This window comes from Chelonoidis abingdonii, chromosome 2 (genome assembly GCF_003597395.2).
Source record: "Chelonoidis abingdonii isolate Lonesome George chromosome 2, CheloAbing_2.0, whole genome shotgun sequence".
Classification (NCBI taxonomy): domain Eukaryota; kingdom Metazoa; phylum Chordata; order Testudines; family Testudinidae; genus Chelonoidis; species Chelonoidis abingdonii.
This window is the reverse complement of record NC_133770.1, coordinates 166,937,128-166,956,432: the sequence shown is the minus strand read 5'-3', so window position 1 is coordinate 166,956,432 and position 19,305 is coordinate 166,937,128. Positions and strand designations below refer to the sequence as shown.

The 19,305-nt window shown below is 43.7% G+C and overlaps 1 protein-coding gene across 5 annotated transcripts in view; it reads left to right on the top strand.

Moving 5' to 3' along the window:
• ZMAT4 (zinc finger matrin-type 4) overlaps positions 1-19,305 on the top strand; it is a 193,951-nt gene that overhangs the window by 113,733 nt on the left and 60,913 nt on the right. For all 5 annotated transcript variants that reach the window (XR_004372901.1, XR_004372904.1, XR_004372902.1 and 2 more), the window contains one exon: positions 5,451-5,607. Coding sequence is in view for 1 of the 5 variants with exons in the window: in XM_032774570.2 (XP_032630461.1) it covers positions 5,451-5,607 (157 nt within the window). In the remaining 4 variants the exon portion in view is untranslated. The remainder of the gene's footprint in view (positions 1-5,450; positions 5,608-19,305) is intronic.

Below are 19,305 nucleotides of genomic sequence, written 5' to 3'. Positions count from 1 at the left end.
TTCACTATGCAGATGACACTGTTGTCGTCTGATTCAGAAGATGGTCTGATGAAGTTAGTGGAGATTATATATCATCTAGTGTTGAATGTGGACAAGACGAAACTATGGTGGTATGCAAGGATCTTGGGAAAACATGCAAGATTCCAATGAACAACAGCAACAGCTGTACAGCAAGTGAAAAATTATTGCTACTTAAGAAGCATCATTACAGAAGATGGAAGATTGGGTGCTGAAATCAGAACCAGAACAGGGAGAGTGAAAGAGACATTTTGGAAGTATAAATATCTGATTAGAAGTGACACAAAACTGAAGACTAAATTCTGACTCTTAAATTTACATTTGATCTGTGTTAAATTATGGCTGTGAAACATGGACATTCAAACAAAGAAACTACAATCTTTCAAAGTACACTGTTATAGAAGAATTCTGAAAGTATCACGGCGAGACTGTAATCAGCACAAAAGTATTGGAAATGACTGGAACTCAGCAAACACAAATCAGCCCACGAGGAGCAAGCCTCCCTGTTACACTGCCCCCACCGAAAAAATCCTTAGTCATCCCAGGGCAAGTTCTAGTTGAGGGAGTACTATTTTTTCTCCCCTTCCTCAGAGCTGGCCATCTCCATGCACCTTGAGAAGGAGAGGGAGCTACCCACGCTGTCCTTGTTTGCCCAATGCTCATCATCTGGGTGCCCACCTCCCAGCAAGCATCATCTGGGTTCCCACTTCATGTCCTTTTAGAACCTTTATTTCTTCCATCGCCCCTTTCCAGTCTGCTTTTCTGATGGCCTCTCTGGCTTTCCATTCCTCAGGCTGCTGTCCAAGAGAAACTGCTCTCTTTCTCCTGAGCTCTCTTCCTCTCTGTCACCCGGAACTGAAGCCTGTCCCTCATCCACCAGCATATCGGTTTGCCACTCCAAGCCCCGCTTCCCATGGCTGGCTCATCCCTTTCTTGTAGGGCCGGCTGCTTGCTGTCCTTCAGAGCAGCCGTTTGCCTCTGGTACTTTTCCTCTCCAATCAGCTTTGTGTTCATTGACTTGTCAGATGTAGAGGGTGCTGCCGTAATGGCGGCATTGATGTTTGTGCTCCTCCCTTCATGCAGGGTTTCCCAAGTCCTGGTCACCTATTTCCTTTCCAGCACAGTTTCCTTTTTTGACATCCTTAGCTTGGTCTGCTCCCCAGCCCTAAGGGTGACTGTGTGTGTCACCGCACTGCTTATTCCTCTCACCTCAGGCACTTGGGGATGAGAAACCTCGGAGAGCGTAAAAGGAGCAACCCCCCTGCAACAGGAATGAAAGCAATTTTTTTCAATGTCTGCTTTGGACCTGGCATGGTCCCCCATTAGGCTATTATGCTGTAGGGATGCTTCCATAACCAAGGCAAGGGGAACTGGCTGCAGCGGTAATGGGCACATTGCTGGGGCAGGGGGAAACGCTTCGGGGATGAGGGATATAAGGAAAGAGGAGTGCTGAATGCAGCGAATGGACGGAGATCTCCACAGGGTTAGCTTGTCTCTCGATCCTGCAGGAATTTCAGTACTTTGTATTTACAATGCGTTTTTATAATCTCACAAATCTTCTTGATGTGACTTCCTAATTATTCATGAAATACAAATTAGGCCTTCTGGATGCACTTGTCCTACAGAACTTTACTGGCTCAGAGCAGTAGGGGCCCAGCACATGTGTGCATTTCACTGTGATGTGTGTGTAGGGGGGATATTTATTTATTTTAAGGAGCACACTGAAAAAAAATCACATTACTGGGAGAAATTGTCACTTATATTCTAAAAGGTGGCCAGAAGCATATTTTTGTTTTAATGGGCTCAATTCAGCAAAAATTAAATTTCCATGGCTGCTGGCCATGGAAACACAGCTTGCATCTGTAGGTTGAGAGAGACAGAGTGAGCTGAATCAGAACTGATTATAGATCATTAGCAGTAACTTGGGAGCATTCACCCTTGTGGAGTAGTATTGGCGCTAATATTGTTTGTAGGTGAGCCCATTGGCGGGAGATGCAGTTATACACATTTTTTCCAGCTGTGGCATTCCATCCAATAGGCAGCATGGCTTCTGTACATTGTGTGACACTGGCCAGTTACACCAGTCTAGAGCGTTACTTCAGAGATGATCTCTACACCAGATAATCAGCAGCCAGGATCCACCGCGCTTCCAACGTGCTCATATTTCACGCAGCCCGGGGTCCTGTGCAACTCTTAGGATCTGAGGGCTGTAGTAGTCCTCTGGATATGTAGCAGAATAACTCTCTGTCCATTAGAAAATATATCACCCAACATGATGGAGTCTTCTGCTTGTCTGAAACACCCATTTACCTGAAATGTTATAGCGTACCCCAGAATCTGTTTTTCCTCAATTTTAGGGGACACTCAAGTTCATGAAAATACAGAGATTACCAACTCTGGAAAAAATAATGGAAATGCTATGCATGCATGGGGACCTCCTATGCAAGAGCAAATGACTTATAGTCATGGTGTCAGAATCACATGGTCGTTGCCACAGCACTCACAAGGCATCATCCTTGCACCAATATGTTTCATTCCATAGACACACTGCCCCTGACCCCTCCAGGCAGAGCAGCTGATCGCAGTTTGAGAACCCACTGTATTAGAAAAAGAATCTATGGCAGCATCAGTTTCCTAGGCATGTTTTTCACTATCGCATGCAAAAAGCCCGTCTCTTTGTGGGTATCTTTTTTCATATCCTAGTAGTCACCAGGCAGAGTTCAAAAGTTCATCTTCCACAAGGGAAGAAGCAGAAAGTAGCAGATTTTTCCTGGCTGGTGGTTCGGTCTGCTGGGCAAGTTTTGTTGCAGTTATTCCAGTCTTTAGTAGGTGCCATTAAGTTTCTCTTGCCTTCAGGTTTATCTTGTTAGCAGTTGGTAGTAGATAATTGCTGCAAGATAGGTGTTTTGTTCTACAGTACGTGTCAACAGATGAAATGCTGGGGATGGTCCGACACTCTTTGCAGGAATTCTCTCTGCAAATGCCAACCAGAATGGGAGCTCAAAATTCCCAGGCATGATTAATAGTGGACTATAAATGTTTCTTCATCATGACACATTATTATTTAATATTTTTCAAGCACACCACAAGCCAGGAGAACCATTGTCCCTCATAATAGGATCCTTCCTCTCCAATCTTAGACTTTTGAGCAGTGAAATACTTATCAATGTTGGCATTTAAAGTATCATCATTGAGCATCCGAGTTAGCCCCCATTTAGATGAATGGGGCAGTTTGTGACTCAAAGCTGTTTTTTCTGGCTCTCTGCAAACTTGAGCGGGCATCACTCCATTGGTCCCATTCTGATCACATTAGTGTGGGTTTCTTTGCAGCCACAAGACTAAAAAAGAAAAAGAAAAAAAACACTGAGATGCTGTAGGACAAATGAGAGGCCTGTCTGTGAACCCCTAACTAGGCCCTGGCACCTCCCTAAGGCACCTGTTAGAATATAAGTGCTGTATGGGCCTACTGGGCTTGTTACCCATGGCTCATGTACTGAATAAAGCTCTCCGGGAAGAGTCAGGGGAGTTAGTGATGTGTTGTGCTGACCAATGGTGCAGTCAGTTAGATTCAGTCAGGATCTAAAGAGGGTGGGAATGATTCTTTGCACTGGGATGCACTGGGGTTTTTGGAAGGGAAATGGCCAAGGAGATGTTGTGTTGTTTTGTTGTTGTTTCTAAATGACCAATAAGCCAAACCCCAGGAAAGGAATGTGTTTGGCCACTAAACTCAAGCTCTTCATGGTCTGTTGAGAATGGGGGTAGGGACTCACATAGCCAGATCCTAGTTCCTGAATTTTCCCATCTGTTTGATAACTAGGAGTTTGCCTTTAGTGCACCTGGGAAGAGCAGAGAAATTGTTCTGGAGCATCTCAGATATTATTCCCAGCATTGGGTTAGTTAAGGAAACTGGCCTAGGTCTAGTCTGTCCAGTAGGGATCCTACAGAAGGCTTCACCTTTACTCCAGCCTGAATTATCAATTTCCTAATCTCTGATTGACAGCAGAGCCCCTATCTGATCTCTGGTACTGTACAGACTGTAATGAGAGTAATCAGGGGTTGCTTTGCTGGCAGTGCCAGACCCACTGCTGCAGAAGTGGCTGGCCATCCATCTGGTTGTTTAGTACTCATTTTATTTTTAAAGCCATCTTCTCCCCATCCCCTCTCTGGCCTGTGCCTGAAATGCCTGGCATCCTGCGCCGCAGCATTAAAACAGAGGAGATTTAAAATTACAATGAACCTTCCAGTGATTTTCAAACAGATGATCTGAGGGGCTTTGTGCATTGCTGGGGAGGCTGGGCAGAAACCAAGCCTAGCCACCGGCAGGAGAGAGTCTTCATAAACACAGACCAAACAAGCAAAAGGAGCCTGGGGGGATAGCACTCAGCCTTCCTGCAGGCGTACTTCTCCTGTCTGCAGAAGACCTCCACTTGGACACCCATGCAAGGAGAAAGGCAAGGGCACTAAATGTAACCCCTTTAGTGCCCCTGCACCCAGCCACAAGCTCTAGCACACCAAAGAAAAGGGGGGCAATAATCTAAATATTTAGGCTGTGATTTCCAGAGATGCCTGCGGGAGTGAAGTGCCCAAATCCCATTGGAATGTGGTGGCATGGCTCTGGTGAACCCCCCCAACCTGGTTGGTTTTTGGGCCCCCATCCTTTAAAGAAGGGCCTGTCCTATTCTAGCTGCTTCTTGGCACATTTTTAAAAAATGTTATAAAAGAGACTATCCCTTTGACCAATAAGCAACATCTGTTATAACAATCCAGGTGTCTGATTTCCCAATCCCCCATAGCCAGTGAAAGCAAATACGGGGCGAACAACGAAGAGAACCTCTTGAGGGGTCATATGAAAGCATGCGGGGGAATAAGCCCTGATAACTGGCAGGGAGTGAGTTGCACCCCATGAGGCTTACCACAGCAAAGGAGAAACAGGGAGAGCCCCAAAAGCAACTGGCATCAGAGCACATACCTGTTCATAATCATCGGCGTCTCCCTTCTTTGAGGCCACAGTTGGATAGGGCTGAGGTGATGAACAGATTCCATCCATGTCCTCTTTGAGCCACCATTTGAGCCTGCTAAGGGGTTGCCTAAATGGTTTTATATACCATGTAATACCATGATCTCCTTAGACATCCAAGGCCTCATGCCTACTGGGACACGTTTTAAAGCAGGATATGTGCTGTCATCCATTCCAGGAACACTCAGGGGCAGGGAGCATCAGCAGTGGAGAGTAATTCATTAAGCAGAATTAATGCTTGTGCCGCAAACAGGGGGTGCGTTTCAGATAGTGAAGGGAGGGAAAAGCCCCTTTGGATTTCTGGGGTGGTTGTGGCTTTGCAGTGACATCACAGAACTGGATTTCACTCTTCCCTTTCTCTGTGAAGGTCTGTCTGGTTTTACTTGACATCTCTTTTTCTTTTGTCTCCATCCAGGGCAGCGATGCCGATGCAGTGGACAAGAACAAATGCTGCACACTATGTAACATGTCCTTCACCTCAGCAGTGGTGGCCGAGTCACATTACCAAGGCAAAATCCATGCCAAAAGGTTAAAACTGTTGCTAGGTGAACAGCCAGCACTAAAGGCCACAGGTAGGTCCAAAGACAATGAATATGAGGAGACATTAAAAAGCAGAATCTTCTGTCCATTCAGATTTATGACTATTCACTGCACCAAAGCAGGATTGGAGGGCACTGCAGCTCTAATAGCTCTGCCGATTCAGAAAGTAAAGAGATAGCTAACTAATAAAGATCAGCAGAAGCAGCTATTCATTTTTCTTGCTGTCATAATAACCTTTTAAAAAAGCCCTGCTGATGCCATTATTGCCTGTGTGGTTCACACAGATTAGTGGTTTATCAGGCAGCATTGGCTGTTATCTCTGCTTCCATATTTCTGAAAATCATCTGTACATTGGAAAACAATGTCTCCTCCAGGCATGTATAACCAATGTCAAGACTCACTTTCATTATCAGAAATTTCTTGACAACTCAGCTAATATGTTTAATAACCCCTTATAGTTACTGCACAGGGCAGAATATAATCTGCTCTCAGTGTAGAGGAAAATCTAGACTTTAAAACATTTTGGATCATTGGCCTCTTGATTTTTGCCTACATGATGTTCATGCCATTCTCTGCAGTGATTCCAATAATGCAGGCCCATTAACTTTTACATTTAAAAATGACAAATGTTGGAATCAGATAGTTTAGCCATCTTGTTGTTTGCCTAGCCATAAAATCCTTTCCACTTCTAATATTCTGTGAACCTGAACTTCCACTGCAGTTCAATCTGGACAGAGGATACTGGATACCTAATGGGCATTAAAATTGGGCTGTAATCCTACAGATAGGTGCAATGTATTTCACTGTTACTACCAGTGGCAATTCTTTTAGAAAGGAATTTAAATTTAGCTGTACATTTTATATCCCTGTCTAATGAGTCGAGTTTAAATCGTAGGTATAATTAAATAAGGTTTTTCTTGCTTTACAGAGTCTAGATGATGAAGTATAAAATAGCACTTGTCTTTTATCCTCTTCCTTGTTGTGCGTAAGAATTGTCACTCCCTTTACCTTGGGGAATAGCAGGGAATCAATTTAAACCATGGCTTGCTTACTCATTGTTTTAATTAAAGAACATCTTCCTGAAGGGAATCATTACAGGTCATCATCAATTAAATTACAGAAATATAATAGAAACAGTAGGCATTTGGTGACCAACTGGTGCAGCTTTCTTTCAGAAGACACTATGCGTAAAAATTTCAGAAGCACTTAGGTGGCTCCAGAGACTAAGTCCAATTCATTTTCAATAGGATTTAGGCTCCAAAATAATTTCTAAGTGCTTTTGAAAATTTTGCCCTAAGTGGTTTGGGGCCTGTAGTGGGGCGGCTGCCCCACTCCTGCAGAACAAGGGTTAAAAGCAGCCAAGCTAGGTTGATTGGGGAAACAGCCACAGGTGTGGCTGTCTTAATCAGGCCACAGCTGACCTGGATAAAAGGCCTGTGGGGCCAGGAGACAAGGGAGTCTCACTCTAGCCCTGGAGTGGGAAGGGCTAGCTGCCTGGGAGCAAGGGACCTGAGGCAGAGCAGTGCTGGGGAAGGGAAAAGGCCTTGTTGAAGGCCTATGAAGGTACTGGGGCTGCAGAGGGGCAGCCTAGTGATAGGCAAAGGCAGTAGGTCCTACCCCCTTGCCAATGATGAGTGGCCATTACAAACTGCAATCTGCCCCAGGGAAAGGGGACTGGATGACAACTGTCAGTAGCCACTGAGGCAAGGTAGGTTTAGAGGGTTGGGGGTTCCCCTGGAGAGGAGTCTCAGAGTGAGGGTTCTGCAGAGGCACATGGGGCCCGGAGGCAAGCGAGACATCAGCCAGCAGAGGGTGCTCCGAGTTCTGGGCGAGCTAATTCCCAAGAAGACCAGCAGGAGGTGCTGCGCCGGTGAGTTGTCTCTTCGCTGCAGGACCCAAATATGGGAACTCAGACTGGGCATGGAAGTTATTTGCAACCTTGTTATGTTTCTGCCCAACCTTTGGGTGCCGCAGTGCCCACGGCTTCTAACCCCTTACCAATGCTAAGAGAACCAATATGAGATGGCATCATGACTCAATTTAAAGTTACTTTCTTGCATGGAAGGCCAGTATCAGGCCTTTGTCCTCAGGACATGCATTGCAGGTGGACTCAGATTATGGGAAACATTAAGAAAGGCCCCTGTGGAAAGAATACCTTTGTTTATGTATTTTAGACTGTGAGAATTTCTTTTTAAAGACCAAACTCCTTCGTAAGGAAAATGTTTGAACTTTCCAAGCTTCCCCAAGTTTGTTCTCCAGGATGTAGTCCTGAAGGGCTTGATCCAAAGCCTGTTGAGTTCAATGAGCTTTGGATCAAGCCTCAAATGCCTGAGTGAATATCTGTTCTCTGAGCCATGTGGAGTGCTTCACATGAAGGTCAACTGTTCAAATCCATAAGCTGTTTTCTGGCCAATGTGAAATTAGTTATTTATTATTTGTATTCCAGTAGCACCTAGGCGTCCTTGTCATGGACCAGGTCCCTGTTGTGCTAGGCGTTGTACAAACACAGAACAAAAAGATGGCCCTTGCCCCAAAGAACGTCGAACTGATGTGTAAGACAAGAAACAACAGCTGGAGACAGATGAGGAGAACAAGGAAACAACATGACAATATTGGTCAGGATGATAGGCTATGGTCTCAGCTCACCAACTGCCTAATCATGATGTCTCTTCCGTTCCTAATGAACCATATGTTTGTATAAAAGCCTGAAACCCTCACACTCATAAATTAATTGGCCCTAACTAGTCAAGGACTGAATGGACATGGAGACTGACGTTATCTCTCCAGGCTGACGTTGTCTTGCCAGAATGGGGTAAGAGGTTGTGTCGTGGAAACTTGCAATGGTATTGTCCATGCTGCACCTCTCCTACATAAAGAGAAAATATTACCCACAGCGCTATCTCAAGCAGTACTGTAAAGAGCCCTGATTTCACATTGTGTTTTCATTTAATTTTGTTAATCTGAATCAAGTGAGCTGAGTCTGTATTACATCTGCACCCCTTGCTACACATCTCTGTGTAATGAGCTCTTCAGCTGTAGTAATCACTCAGAAAGAATAACTCAAGTATTCATCAAGTCTTCTTGTCATAAGTAGATAGGTAAGGGTTAATTTTCTTTTACCTGTAAAGGGTAAACAAAGGGGGAACCAAACACCTGACCATAGGACCAATCAGAGACCTGGATTTTTTTTAAAGTCTGGGAGGGAACTGGAAACTCGGGGTCTTTTTGTTTTCCTCGGCTGTGAGTAAACAAGCTTTTCTTCTAACTCCATCTTCGTTTGCCATATTCAATATTCAGTGTGAGTACAACGAACCAGTAATCGGCTGGTGATGTGCTTGATTGTATTTTACATGGGTGTATGTTGAGTTTGCTGACTTGGATCTTAATGGGCTATCTTAGATCAGACTGTTTATCCTATTTTCTTATAAGCCATATTCCTGTATTTGAGTTTTTCTTAATGCAGTAATTGTTCTGTATTTTCTTTCTGTTTATATAAGTTTCTTTTTAAACTTGGTGGGGATTTCTTTCTAGTGAGGCAGAGGGGCGAGCGAATTTCTGTGCAGAGCTCTGTTTATCGGTGACAGGCTAGAGGGGGAGGGAAAAAGCCAACCTCTGCTGTCTATTTCTATTGTCCCAGGGCGGGAGAGGCTAGGACAAAGAGAGGGTGAGATCTCTTGTGTGAGCTGAACACTAGGTTTTGTAATTGCAGAGCCTCGGGGAAGCTAGTTGCCTCTCTGGTTGTTATTCAAACGGATTAGGACAGCTCGGCACCGGCTACTACCAGGAAGGGGGAAGCTGGGGATGAGATAGAGGGACCCAGGGGCTCTGGGTCTGTGGAGGGGTCCCCAAGGAAAGGTTTGGGAACCGAGGGGGCCAGAACCCTAGGAAAACTTTGGCTGGTTGGAGCGAGATAATGATCCCAGTGGTAGTGAGCTGGGGAGTTCATTGTAAGGCCCAGATTTGTACGCTAAAGTCCCAGAATTTGGGACAGAACGTTTACCACATGATCCACCCCTGCCACCATGTGGTAAACGTCTGAGTCCAAATTGGACTTGGGCCTGGGCACCGCCGCTTTAGCCCTTTGGTGTGGCTGCTAAGGCACTGGCTTCTGGCAACGGGTAGCAAGTCACTGAAAGTCCAGTACATACTGCTTTCCCCTGGGTGTCTTTCTACGGAAAGACCCAGAATATCCACAGGCTACTCGCTTGAATGGTTACCCTCAATTATGGGGAGTTGGCTGGAGAGGGGGCCTTGACCAGATCTTGAGGCTTTCCCACTCTTTGGCACACCTCACAAGACCGCGACATACTGGGGGAACGACTGCTAGCATTTCGACCCTCCACCATCGCCAGGTAGACCTAACATTGGACTTCCCAACTCTGATCTCTATGGCTTCTGTCACACCCAGCATAAGCACGACTTGGAGGATGATCTGGTCTTTTGGAATGGGGCTTAAGAGTACGCCCTGTATCTTGTTAGGACTCTAATTCCAACCGTCTTGAGCGGAGGACTCCGACTTCGATTATTCCTTCCCTGGTGTCACCCGAAGAATTATAAGAATTAAGATACAGTCCTTGGGGAGAAGCCTTAGTACTAAACATTGACGGAATCAGGTTTGTAGGAAGAGTTATGCCAGAGACGGATGCGAGTTTGGACGTACCGCGCCTTGGCGCAATGATAATAATCGAAGCTCGAGGGCTGACGGCTTAAGCCATTTGCAGGCATCGGTATCTGCTTCTGCATCTGTGAACTGTCTGAACGGGACACCACGTCTAGTTCCTAGCCTGGACGTGCGGGGGACTTGGGCGGGCCATCTAGGAGATGAGGGGGCTAGATCGAGCGGAGTGTGTGGCTTTCTTGTAGGTGAGTCCGTGTATCCGGCTAGGTCAGCTGCGTGCACCTGGTGGTATTTCAGGCTCTGCCTGAGCCTGGGCTTCGGCTATGGTTAGTAGCTGTTGCTTCGAGCAGTTTCAGCTGTGTGGTCCCTTCTGGCGTTGGGGTTGAAGGTGTGGTGTGCACTTGCTTGTGCTGGTGCGGGTTGCTGTTTCAGTTCCGGGTCTGGGATCTGGAGGTTTGTGGCTGGTTTAGCGTTGACATGGTATCTGGGTCCACTACCTCAGTTGGGTCTCTGGTACACGACGCAAATCAAAGCACATCACAGCTCCGATTACTTTGGTTCGTTTTGTACTCATCACATTGATAGTGAATATTGAAAAAGATGGAAGTTAGAAGCAAAGCTTTGTTTACTCAACAGACCGAGGAAAACAAAAGACCCCGAGTTTCAGTTCCCTCAGCTTGTAAAACATCCGGTCTTGATTGGTCCTCTGGTCAGGTGTTTGGTTCCCCCTTTGTTTACCCTTTACAGGTAAAAGAAAATTAACCCTTACCTATCTACTTATGACACTTCTAGATACTTGATCTGATGAATCTAAGCAATAGGAATATATTAATCAGCAGTGGCCATCCTTCTCTAGGAGTTCTCAAGCACTCCCCTTTAAATACAGCTTTTATGTGGGCTCCCTGCAGAACCAGTTTCTTTTGAGATTTCTCTGCTGGAATGGAGACCAGCTCCTTTGTGCCCCACGTAACAGAGGGTCTCTCTCATACTCCAGATTGCTGCTTCAAAGATTCTGCTTTCGAGAGTCCTAGGAGTCACATACAGACAGCTGTGAGTGTAGCAGTTGCTGTGTTTGAAATAGCATCTCAAGGCCTATTTGCCAAGGATTACTCACATTGCATTAACAAATGTGATTTCAGTGCAGGCTTATACAAAAATCTGCTGGTAACTGTGTGCTCTATGGGGTGGGTGGCCCCAAGTTCTAGGGCACAAATACATAACTGAGATTAGTCCCTGAGTTTTCCTAGAACATCTCCAGGAAGAGCCTTCCAGAGACTTTTTTCTCTATTTTTATGAAAGATTTAAATGGTTACAGGAAGACTTAACCTACGCACATCTCAACCTTCCTATTGAAACTGCTACCTCTGACTCTGGTGGTGGAACTACTGTCTCCAGAAACCTATATTCTGCTCCTTTCTCTAGACAGTAGGTCCCTTTTATTCAGTGATACTTTTGAGTGTCCTCCAAGGCTGAGAGACCACTCCAGGCTCCAGTGGCTTTTTTCATCTATTCTGTCTCAGGATGAATCTTAGTGTTTTGTGAGAGAAAAAAATAAAGCGCAAAATAACATTTAATATTAGGATTATTTTAATCCACTCAGAAGTAAATCATTGGGTTGTAACAATTCAAGCAGCGATCATTCTTTAAACAAAAGAGCTCAGGCTGCAGATTGAATCAGAACATATGCTCCTTAGACCGGGGGTCTATGCAGGGGGTATGCAGAGGTCTTCCAGAGGTACTGAACTCATCTAGATGAGTGTTTCTCAGCCTGTGGGTTGCAGCCCCTAGGTGGGTCACAGGCCATGTTTAGGGGGAATTACAAAAGCAGGGCTGTCATTGGCCGTGGCAAGCAGGGCAATTGCCTGGGGCCCCATACCACAGGAGGCCCCACAAAGCTAAGTTACATGCTTCAGCCCTGCTGCCTGGGGCTTGGGCTTCAGACAAGGCTCACAAGTGAAAAACAGGCTGAGGTATCACTCTGAAATGTAAGTACAATTATTTATATTGAAATCGATGTATTTGGTAATAATATGGTAAAAATGAGAAAGAAAGCAAGTTTTCAGTAATAGCGTGCTCTGACACTTTTGTGTTTTTATGTCTGATTTGTAAGCAAGTAGTTTTTAAGTGAGATGAAACTTGAAATCAGACTCCTGAAAGGGGTATGGTAGCCTGGAAAGGTTGAGAGCCACTGCATTAGACTCTCCACTAAAGAGAGAAGATGAGAATGAATGAATGAAACCCCACAACTGCACATATCTGCACAGCCCAGTCATTGATTCGTGGGGGGAAACATCAAATACAAACCCTTTCAAAGTATAATGTTGTTAAGAAGAGATATAAAAGGTACAATTTCAGAGGTGTTGAGCACCTGCAGGCCCTGTTGACTTCAGCTGGCATTGTAGGGGCCCACCCTTCCCGATCTCAGACTGGCGAGCAGAGCCACTGCTCTTGCAAGTCTAAAACACCAAGTATTTTCCTTTGGTCACCCATCTAATTATTATTCAGGCCCAAATCTGCTTAGCCTTAAAAATTCATCAACATTAGCACTCTTCAGACCAGTAAGACTACTTGTTAGTATGCGTCAGTTGCTTCTCCTTCACTTTCATCCTACTGTGACTCAGACTTTCATCCCCAGATGAATATAAACATGGAAAATCAAAAAAGTGTGCTGAACAGAACTCTCTCAAGTTTAAAAATTGCAAGTTCTTTAGAGGGCATATAAACAGAGGGGTTAAAAAGACTGCAGCGTTAAACTTTGCCCATGAGATTGATGAAATCTTTTTGTCTGCAAAGTTAGGAACTAAAGGGGTGGCAATGCACAGTTCAGGATATACACATGAAAACATTTGCAATCACCTGGAGTACACCATAATATCTGCTACTATAGGGACTGTCTCTTCTAAAAGCAGTATGTTCAAATGTACTATAGGAAAAAATACCAAGGGAGATGGTGGATTCTCTAGCTCGTGATGTCTTCAGATCACGACTGGATGCGTGTCTGGTAGATATGCTGTAGTCAAACAAAGGTTAATGGGTTCGGTACTGGAGTACTTGCATAAAATTCTTTGTCTGCGTTATACAGGAGGTCAGATTAGATGATCACAATGCCTTAACATTTATGAATCTATTCATAATGTTCTAATTCTTTGTTTTAACATGCAGATGTATTGTGTGCACTTATTCACGCTGGAGTCAGGCGTACTGGGAGACTGAACTTTTAGCATGAAAGTCATTTTTAATTTATAGGACAAAAGAAGTTAGAATTCAAAATCTCCACAAACAGGTAAACTGTTCATAGTCCCCTCATTAAGAAATGATCCAAAAATTATGAAACTTCCCAAAAAATTTTCATTTGAGCTGAAATTAAGCAATCTTACTTTTTGTCCTACTGATAGGGCCATTGTATGTAAATATCTATAATGAGAATTTAATTAGCTTGAGAGACAAAAGAATTTATAAACTATATCTGGCTATTCATAAGTCATTTCAGACATGGAGTCACCTCTGGATTGAAGGTAGCAGCTGTTTAAATCATTTAGTGACACCAACAAAGTTTAGAGGCAAAAATTAAGAATAATGTGTGCAACTGAAACTTCAGGGAAATTTACAGAGATATAATTCTAGAGCTGGTTGAAAACAGCAGAAATTCATCAGTAAAAATAGAATTGAAAAAGTGTGTACTGTTTCACCAAAATCTGAATTTTTTCTACCAGCTCTGCTACCAAAGTTCTGTTCCTCATCACCTGATGTGAACATGGGCTGGAACACCAAAGGTAATACCCCTGCTCTTGCAAAAATTATCTTGGGAGCTTTAATGATCAGAAGCTCTGTTTGACGACTTTTCTGAAAGAGAGCTCCCCCAGAAGCATACCTGACCTTTTGGGTCTGTACTGACTCAGAGGGAAAAGTACATCTACTATATTCTAACACCCACTTCTAGTCTTTGTTTTCTCCCATCCAAATACTTGCCCATTTTGAGCTTGTGAATCTGACATACCTATGAGTCTGAGTACTTTTCCCTGTAAAAGAGGTACTGTTAGTGCCCAGCTTGTTTTCTTCACTGCTGGGTAACACGCTGAGAGGGGTTTAGTCCTTTTGCATGGATTTTCATGCTAGATCCAGCTACCGGAGAACACTTGTGGGAGAGAAGTGGGTCTTGGCACTGTCAGGGTGGGGCCTGGAGAGGGGCCCTGGAGCCGGCTCAGAATGGCTCTCGGGTGGGTGACCTGGGAATGGTGACCTTTGCATGGGAGAGAGGAGCTGCTGTGTTGTAACCTTGTTTTGCTTTGGGAGGAAGTGCATTTATCAGGAGGCATCTGCAGACTGTGGCATATCATGTGAATAAAAGGGTTTGCTTTGTGTTTGCTACCAAGAGAGACAATGCTCCTTTTCATGGGTGAGTGAAGGGGGCAGCGAGACAGGTGCCCTGTTGTGGCGCAGCCTGTTCCGGGGTGGTGCTTGAAGCAGAGGCTGCCATGCCCCAGGATTTTACCCTGAGGATTTCTCCCTAGAGCACCCAGAGCTCTCCCCAGTGACATCGGCTCCTGTCCAAAAGGGAATTGGGGAATTTGCCTGGGGCTGTTGTGCCAAACAAGTGGCCCTGGGCAGCAGAGGGGAAAATGGCCCTGCCGGCAGCTCCGCCCCCCCAGGAGGCTGCTGTGGGCTGCCCGGAGCAGGGCTGGGGTGGATTTACCCCAGCCAGTCCCAAGTTCCTTTCTGAACCCCCAGCACAGTGTGAATGGATAAGATAGAATAAAATCAGTGAGTTGTATTAGCTTGAGAGTAAGGGTAGCTAGTGTTCCCATTTACTATTTGTACTGGAGAAACACCTAAAAGCTGTAGTCAGGATTAGGGCTCCATTGTGCTAGGCAGTCTTCAAGCGCATGGACTTTGCCCCAAAGAGCGAACAGTCTAAGACAAACAGTGGATGTGGGAACGGGAGACAGTTTTATTTAGCAGAACTACTCTTTATCTTGTTTCTAACTATACCAGTGAAACAATAGCTATACAGTGAATAGACAACACCATCACTTTGTGGAATGAAATAAATTGAACCACAGTGAGTGGAAAGCTCGTTAGCCAATACAAAGAGGAGAATAAATGTCTCCACAGAAGAGTCAATTATATAATAATTTTGTTAACCCTAATACCCAAAGGAGCTCATTTTGTTAATACTTTGTAGTGTATCGCTCTTGCCAGCACATATGAAGTATCAGTCTAGGATATTTTTTAAGTGGTTCCCTGATCAGGGCTTAGGAAGTAGGAGAACTGTGTTTCAGAATCAACTGTAATTCAGGCAATGAAAATCCAATACCTTTGCCATTGCCAATAAAAAATAATAGACTCTTATAAAACCCTGAAAATTGATAAGGTTGTAAGTAACATTAAAGGCAAGATACAATTTCCTTAAGGAAAGCTAATAGAGATCCTTTCACATACCGATCAGCTGAAGATTTGCAACTTGTATTAACACTCTTGAACCCTGGAGGAGATTACAGAGGGTTCAGGTCATAATTATGTGTCTAAATATATCATTATTTTGCTCACTGAGGAACTTCGCAGACTCAAATAATGAAGTTGTTTCATCACTTTGTCACTCCTGACAGCTGCAATCTCATTAGAGTTGAGATAGAATAGCAGTGAAACCTTTTGATCAGAAGAAGAGCTCTCAAACTGATTTTTAGAGTGCAAATTTTCCTACTTTTATCCCAAGAAGCATATTTCCTGAGAGCATAGTTGCAAGTAACTATTCTGATATTAGACATTTTATTTAAAATCTAAAAATGGAAAACCATGTTAAAAGAATATGTGAGCTAGGTGTGCATATTAAGTAATAATAAGTGTTTATTCTGGCATTCCAACAGCATCACAATGTTTACCTTTTCATTGTAACTTATTTTTTCTTTTATCAGCTGTACTAAATTCAGCAGAGAAGCCACAGCAAACACATGCTGCTCCTGTACTGCATTATGACTAATGATCTGTTTTTCTTTTCAAACCTTTTGAATTAGGATCACTTTTTCAAAAGTAGACTGCTAGAGCCTTCTAGTGACTTTGAAGAGGACTGAGGGGTAAACTGGAAGGTTGACATGTCGATGGCACCTATTAATAGTGTATTAAGATCTTTGAGAGAGGGAATTGATTCCTGAATACTGTCTTTATTTGTGGCATTTTAAAATTCTTCTTTTTTTTCTATTATTTTCTAAAACCAAACAAACTGAGAACAAGAATGTTCAGATGATTATAAACCTAACAATTTTGCTACCCTGAGAAATGTTTGGTTTTATACATGGAATGTCCATACATAAGGTTATAGACTCAAAGGTCAGAAGGGACCATTATGATCATCTAGTCTGACCTCCTGCACAATGCAGGCCACAGAATCTTACCCATCCACTCTATAACAAACCCCTAACCCATGTCTGAGTTATTGAAGTCTTCAAATTGTGGTTTGAAGACCTCAAGCTGCAGAGAATCCTCCAGCAAGTGACCCATGCCCCATGCTGCAGAGGAAGGCAAAAAACCTCTAGGGCCTCTGCCAATCTGCCCTGGAGGAAAATTCCTTCCCAATCCCAAATATGGTGATCAGTTAAACCCTGAGCATGTGGACAAGACTCCCCTGCCAGCACCCAGGAAAGAATTCTCTGCAGTAACTCAGATCCCATCCCATCACATACCACTGAGCATACTTACCTGCTGATAATCAAAGATCAATTGCCAAAATTAGGCTATCCCATCATAGCATCCAATCAAACAAGACAGACAAGGTCCCTGAACTACAGCCTCACGTTATGGTAAGAAACAAAATCCCTTTGTGCTAGGCATTGTACACAATACACAAGATCACTGTCCCTGCCCCAGACATCTTACAATCTCAGGTGATCCGAGTAAACTAAGGCTGTTATTGACATCTGTAGTATGTAAGGTCTTGGAAAAAATTTTGAAGAGAAAGTAATTAAGCCATGAGGTCGAATGGTTTTAATTGAGAACAAATTACAACATGGTTTTTACAACAAGGTAATCGTGCCAAACCACCTGATCTCCTTCTTTTGGAAGTAACCGTATTTCGAAAGAAATTGCAGTTAGTTTTAAATTCTCATTTCAGTAAGGCATTTTGACACGGATCCCCGATCGGGAATTTTAGTTCAATTGGAAAGTGGGGATCACTATGCAAACTGAAAAGGATGGATTAAGGAACTGGTTAAAGGGCGAGACTACAACGGGTCGTACTGAAGGGTGAACTGTCAGGCTGGAAGGAGGTTATTAGTGGAGTTTCGTCAGGATCAGTTTTGGGACCAATCTTATTTAACCTTTTTATACTGACCTTGCACAAAGTGAATGTGCTATAAAGTTTGCAGATGCCAAACAAAATCTGGAGGTATGGGCTAACCAATGGAAGGACCTGGAATTTCATACAGAAGATCTGATGACTTGTTAACTGGAAGTAATGAGTAATAGCTGATGAAAATTATAGTGAAAAAGTGGCAAGGTCCATGCATCCTTAGGCGATAATAATAGATTTAGTATATTGGGGGACATATCCAGTTGGAAGTAACAGAGGAGGAGAAGGATTCGGTATATTGGTTGACACAGGTGACTACAGTCGCCAATGTGATATGGCCTGTTTTTAAAAAAGCTAATGCAGTTAAGGGATGCATCAGGCGAAGGTATTTCCAGCAAAGATAGGATGGTGTTACGTACCATTATATATAACTGGTGAGACCTCATCTGGAATAAACTGTGTGCGTTCTGGTTCTCCCATGTTTAAGAAGGCATGACATTCAAACGAACAGGTCAGGACGCTGCTTAGGAATGATCCGAGGATGGAAACCTTGCTTATGAAGAGACTCCAAGAGCTTTGGTTGTTTAGACCGACAAAAAGAAGGTGAGAGGGGGACGACTATGATTGCTCTTTATAAATATATCAGAGGATAATATTAGAGCAGGGCGAAGGAAATTATTTAAACTTAGTACCAATGTGGACACAGAACAAAGGGATATAAACTGGACACTAGGAAGTTCAGACGTGAAATTAGACGAAGGTTTAACCATTAGGGAGTGCAGTTCTGGAAAGCCTTCCAAGGGTTAGTAGTGGGGGCAAAAGACATACTGCGCTTTAAGACAAAGTCTTGATAATGTTTTGGGAGGATTGGTGAGAGATCGATGGTCAGATAGTTCTAATTTTGATTAATTTTTGGCAATTATCTTTTGATTATGACATGGTAAGTATGCCAGTGGATCTGTGACTGGACTGTTGAAATGGGAATGGATCTAGAGATTACTGCAGAGATTTGCTGTTACACTGGAGTGCAGTGTGCAGGTGAGTCTTGTTCCCAGACTGATCAGGGTTTAACCTGCTCACCATATTTGGGAATGCGAAGGTTAATTTCCTCCAGGCCGATGGCGAGGGCCTAGAGGTTTTGCTATCTCCTCATGCAGCTATGCCATGGGTTCCACTGCTGATGAGGATTACTCTGCAGCTTAGAGTCTTCCAACTACAATTTGAAGACTTCAGAAACTTGACAGGGTTAGGGGTCTTGTTTATAGATTGGATGGGTAATATCTTGGGTGCATTGTGCACGGGTCAGATCTAGATGAATCATTAATGTCCTTCTGACCTTTGGAGTCTATACCCTTATGTCTGGACATTCCATGTATAAAAAAACCCCAAACATTTTCTCAGGGTACAAAATTGTTTAGGTTTATAAATCATCTGACATTTCTTGTTCTCAGTTGTGGTTTTTAGAAATAATAGAAAAAGAAGATTTAAATGCCACAAAATAAGCAGTATTCAGGAACAATTCCTCTCTCAAAGATCTAATACACTTATTAATAGGTGCCATCGAACATGTCAACCTTCCAGTTTACCCCTTCAGTCCTCTTCCAACGTCATGAAGCTCTAGCAGATCTACTTTGGAAAAAGGTGGATACCTAATTACAAGGTTATGAAAAGGAAAAAACCAGCTCATTATCATAATTGCATACAGGGAAGGCAGCATGTGATGCTGTCGGCTCCTGCTCTGCCATTTAGCCTACACCGTGATAAAAGAAAAATAGTAATCAAAATGAAAAGTAACATTGTGATGCTGTATTGGTGCAAGTGGCCAGAAGT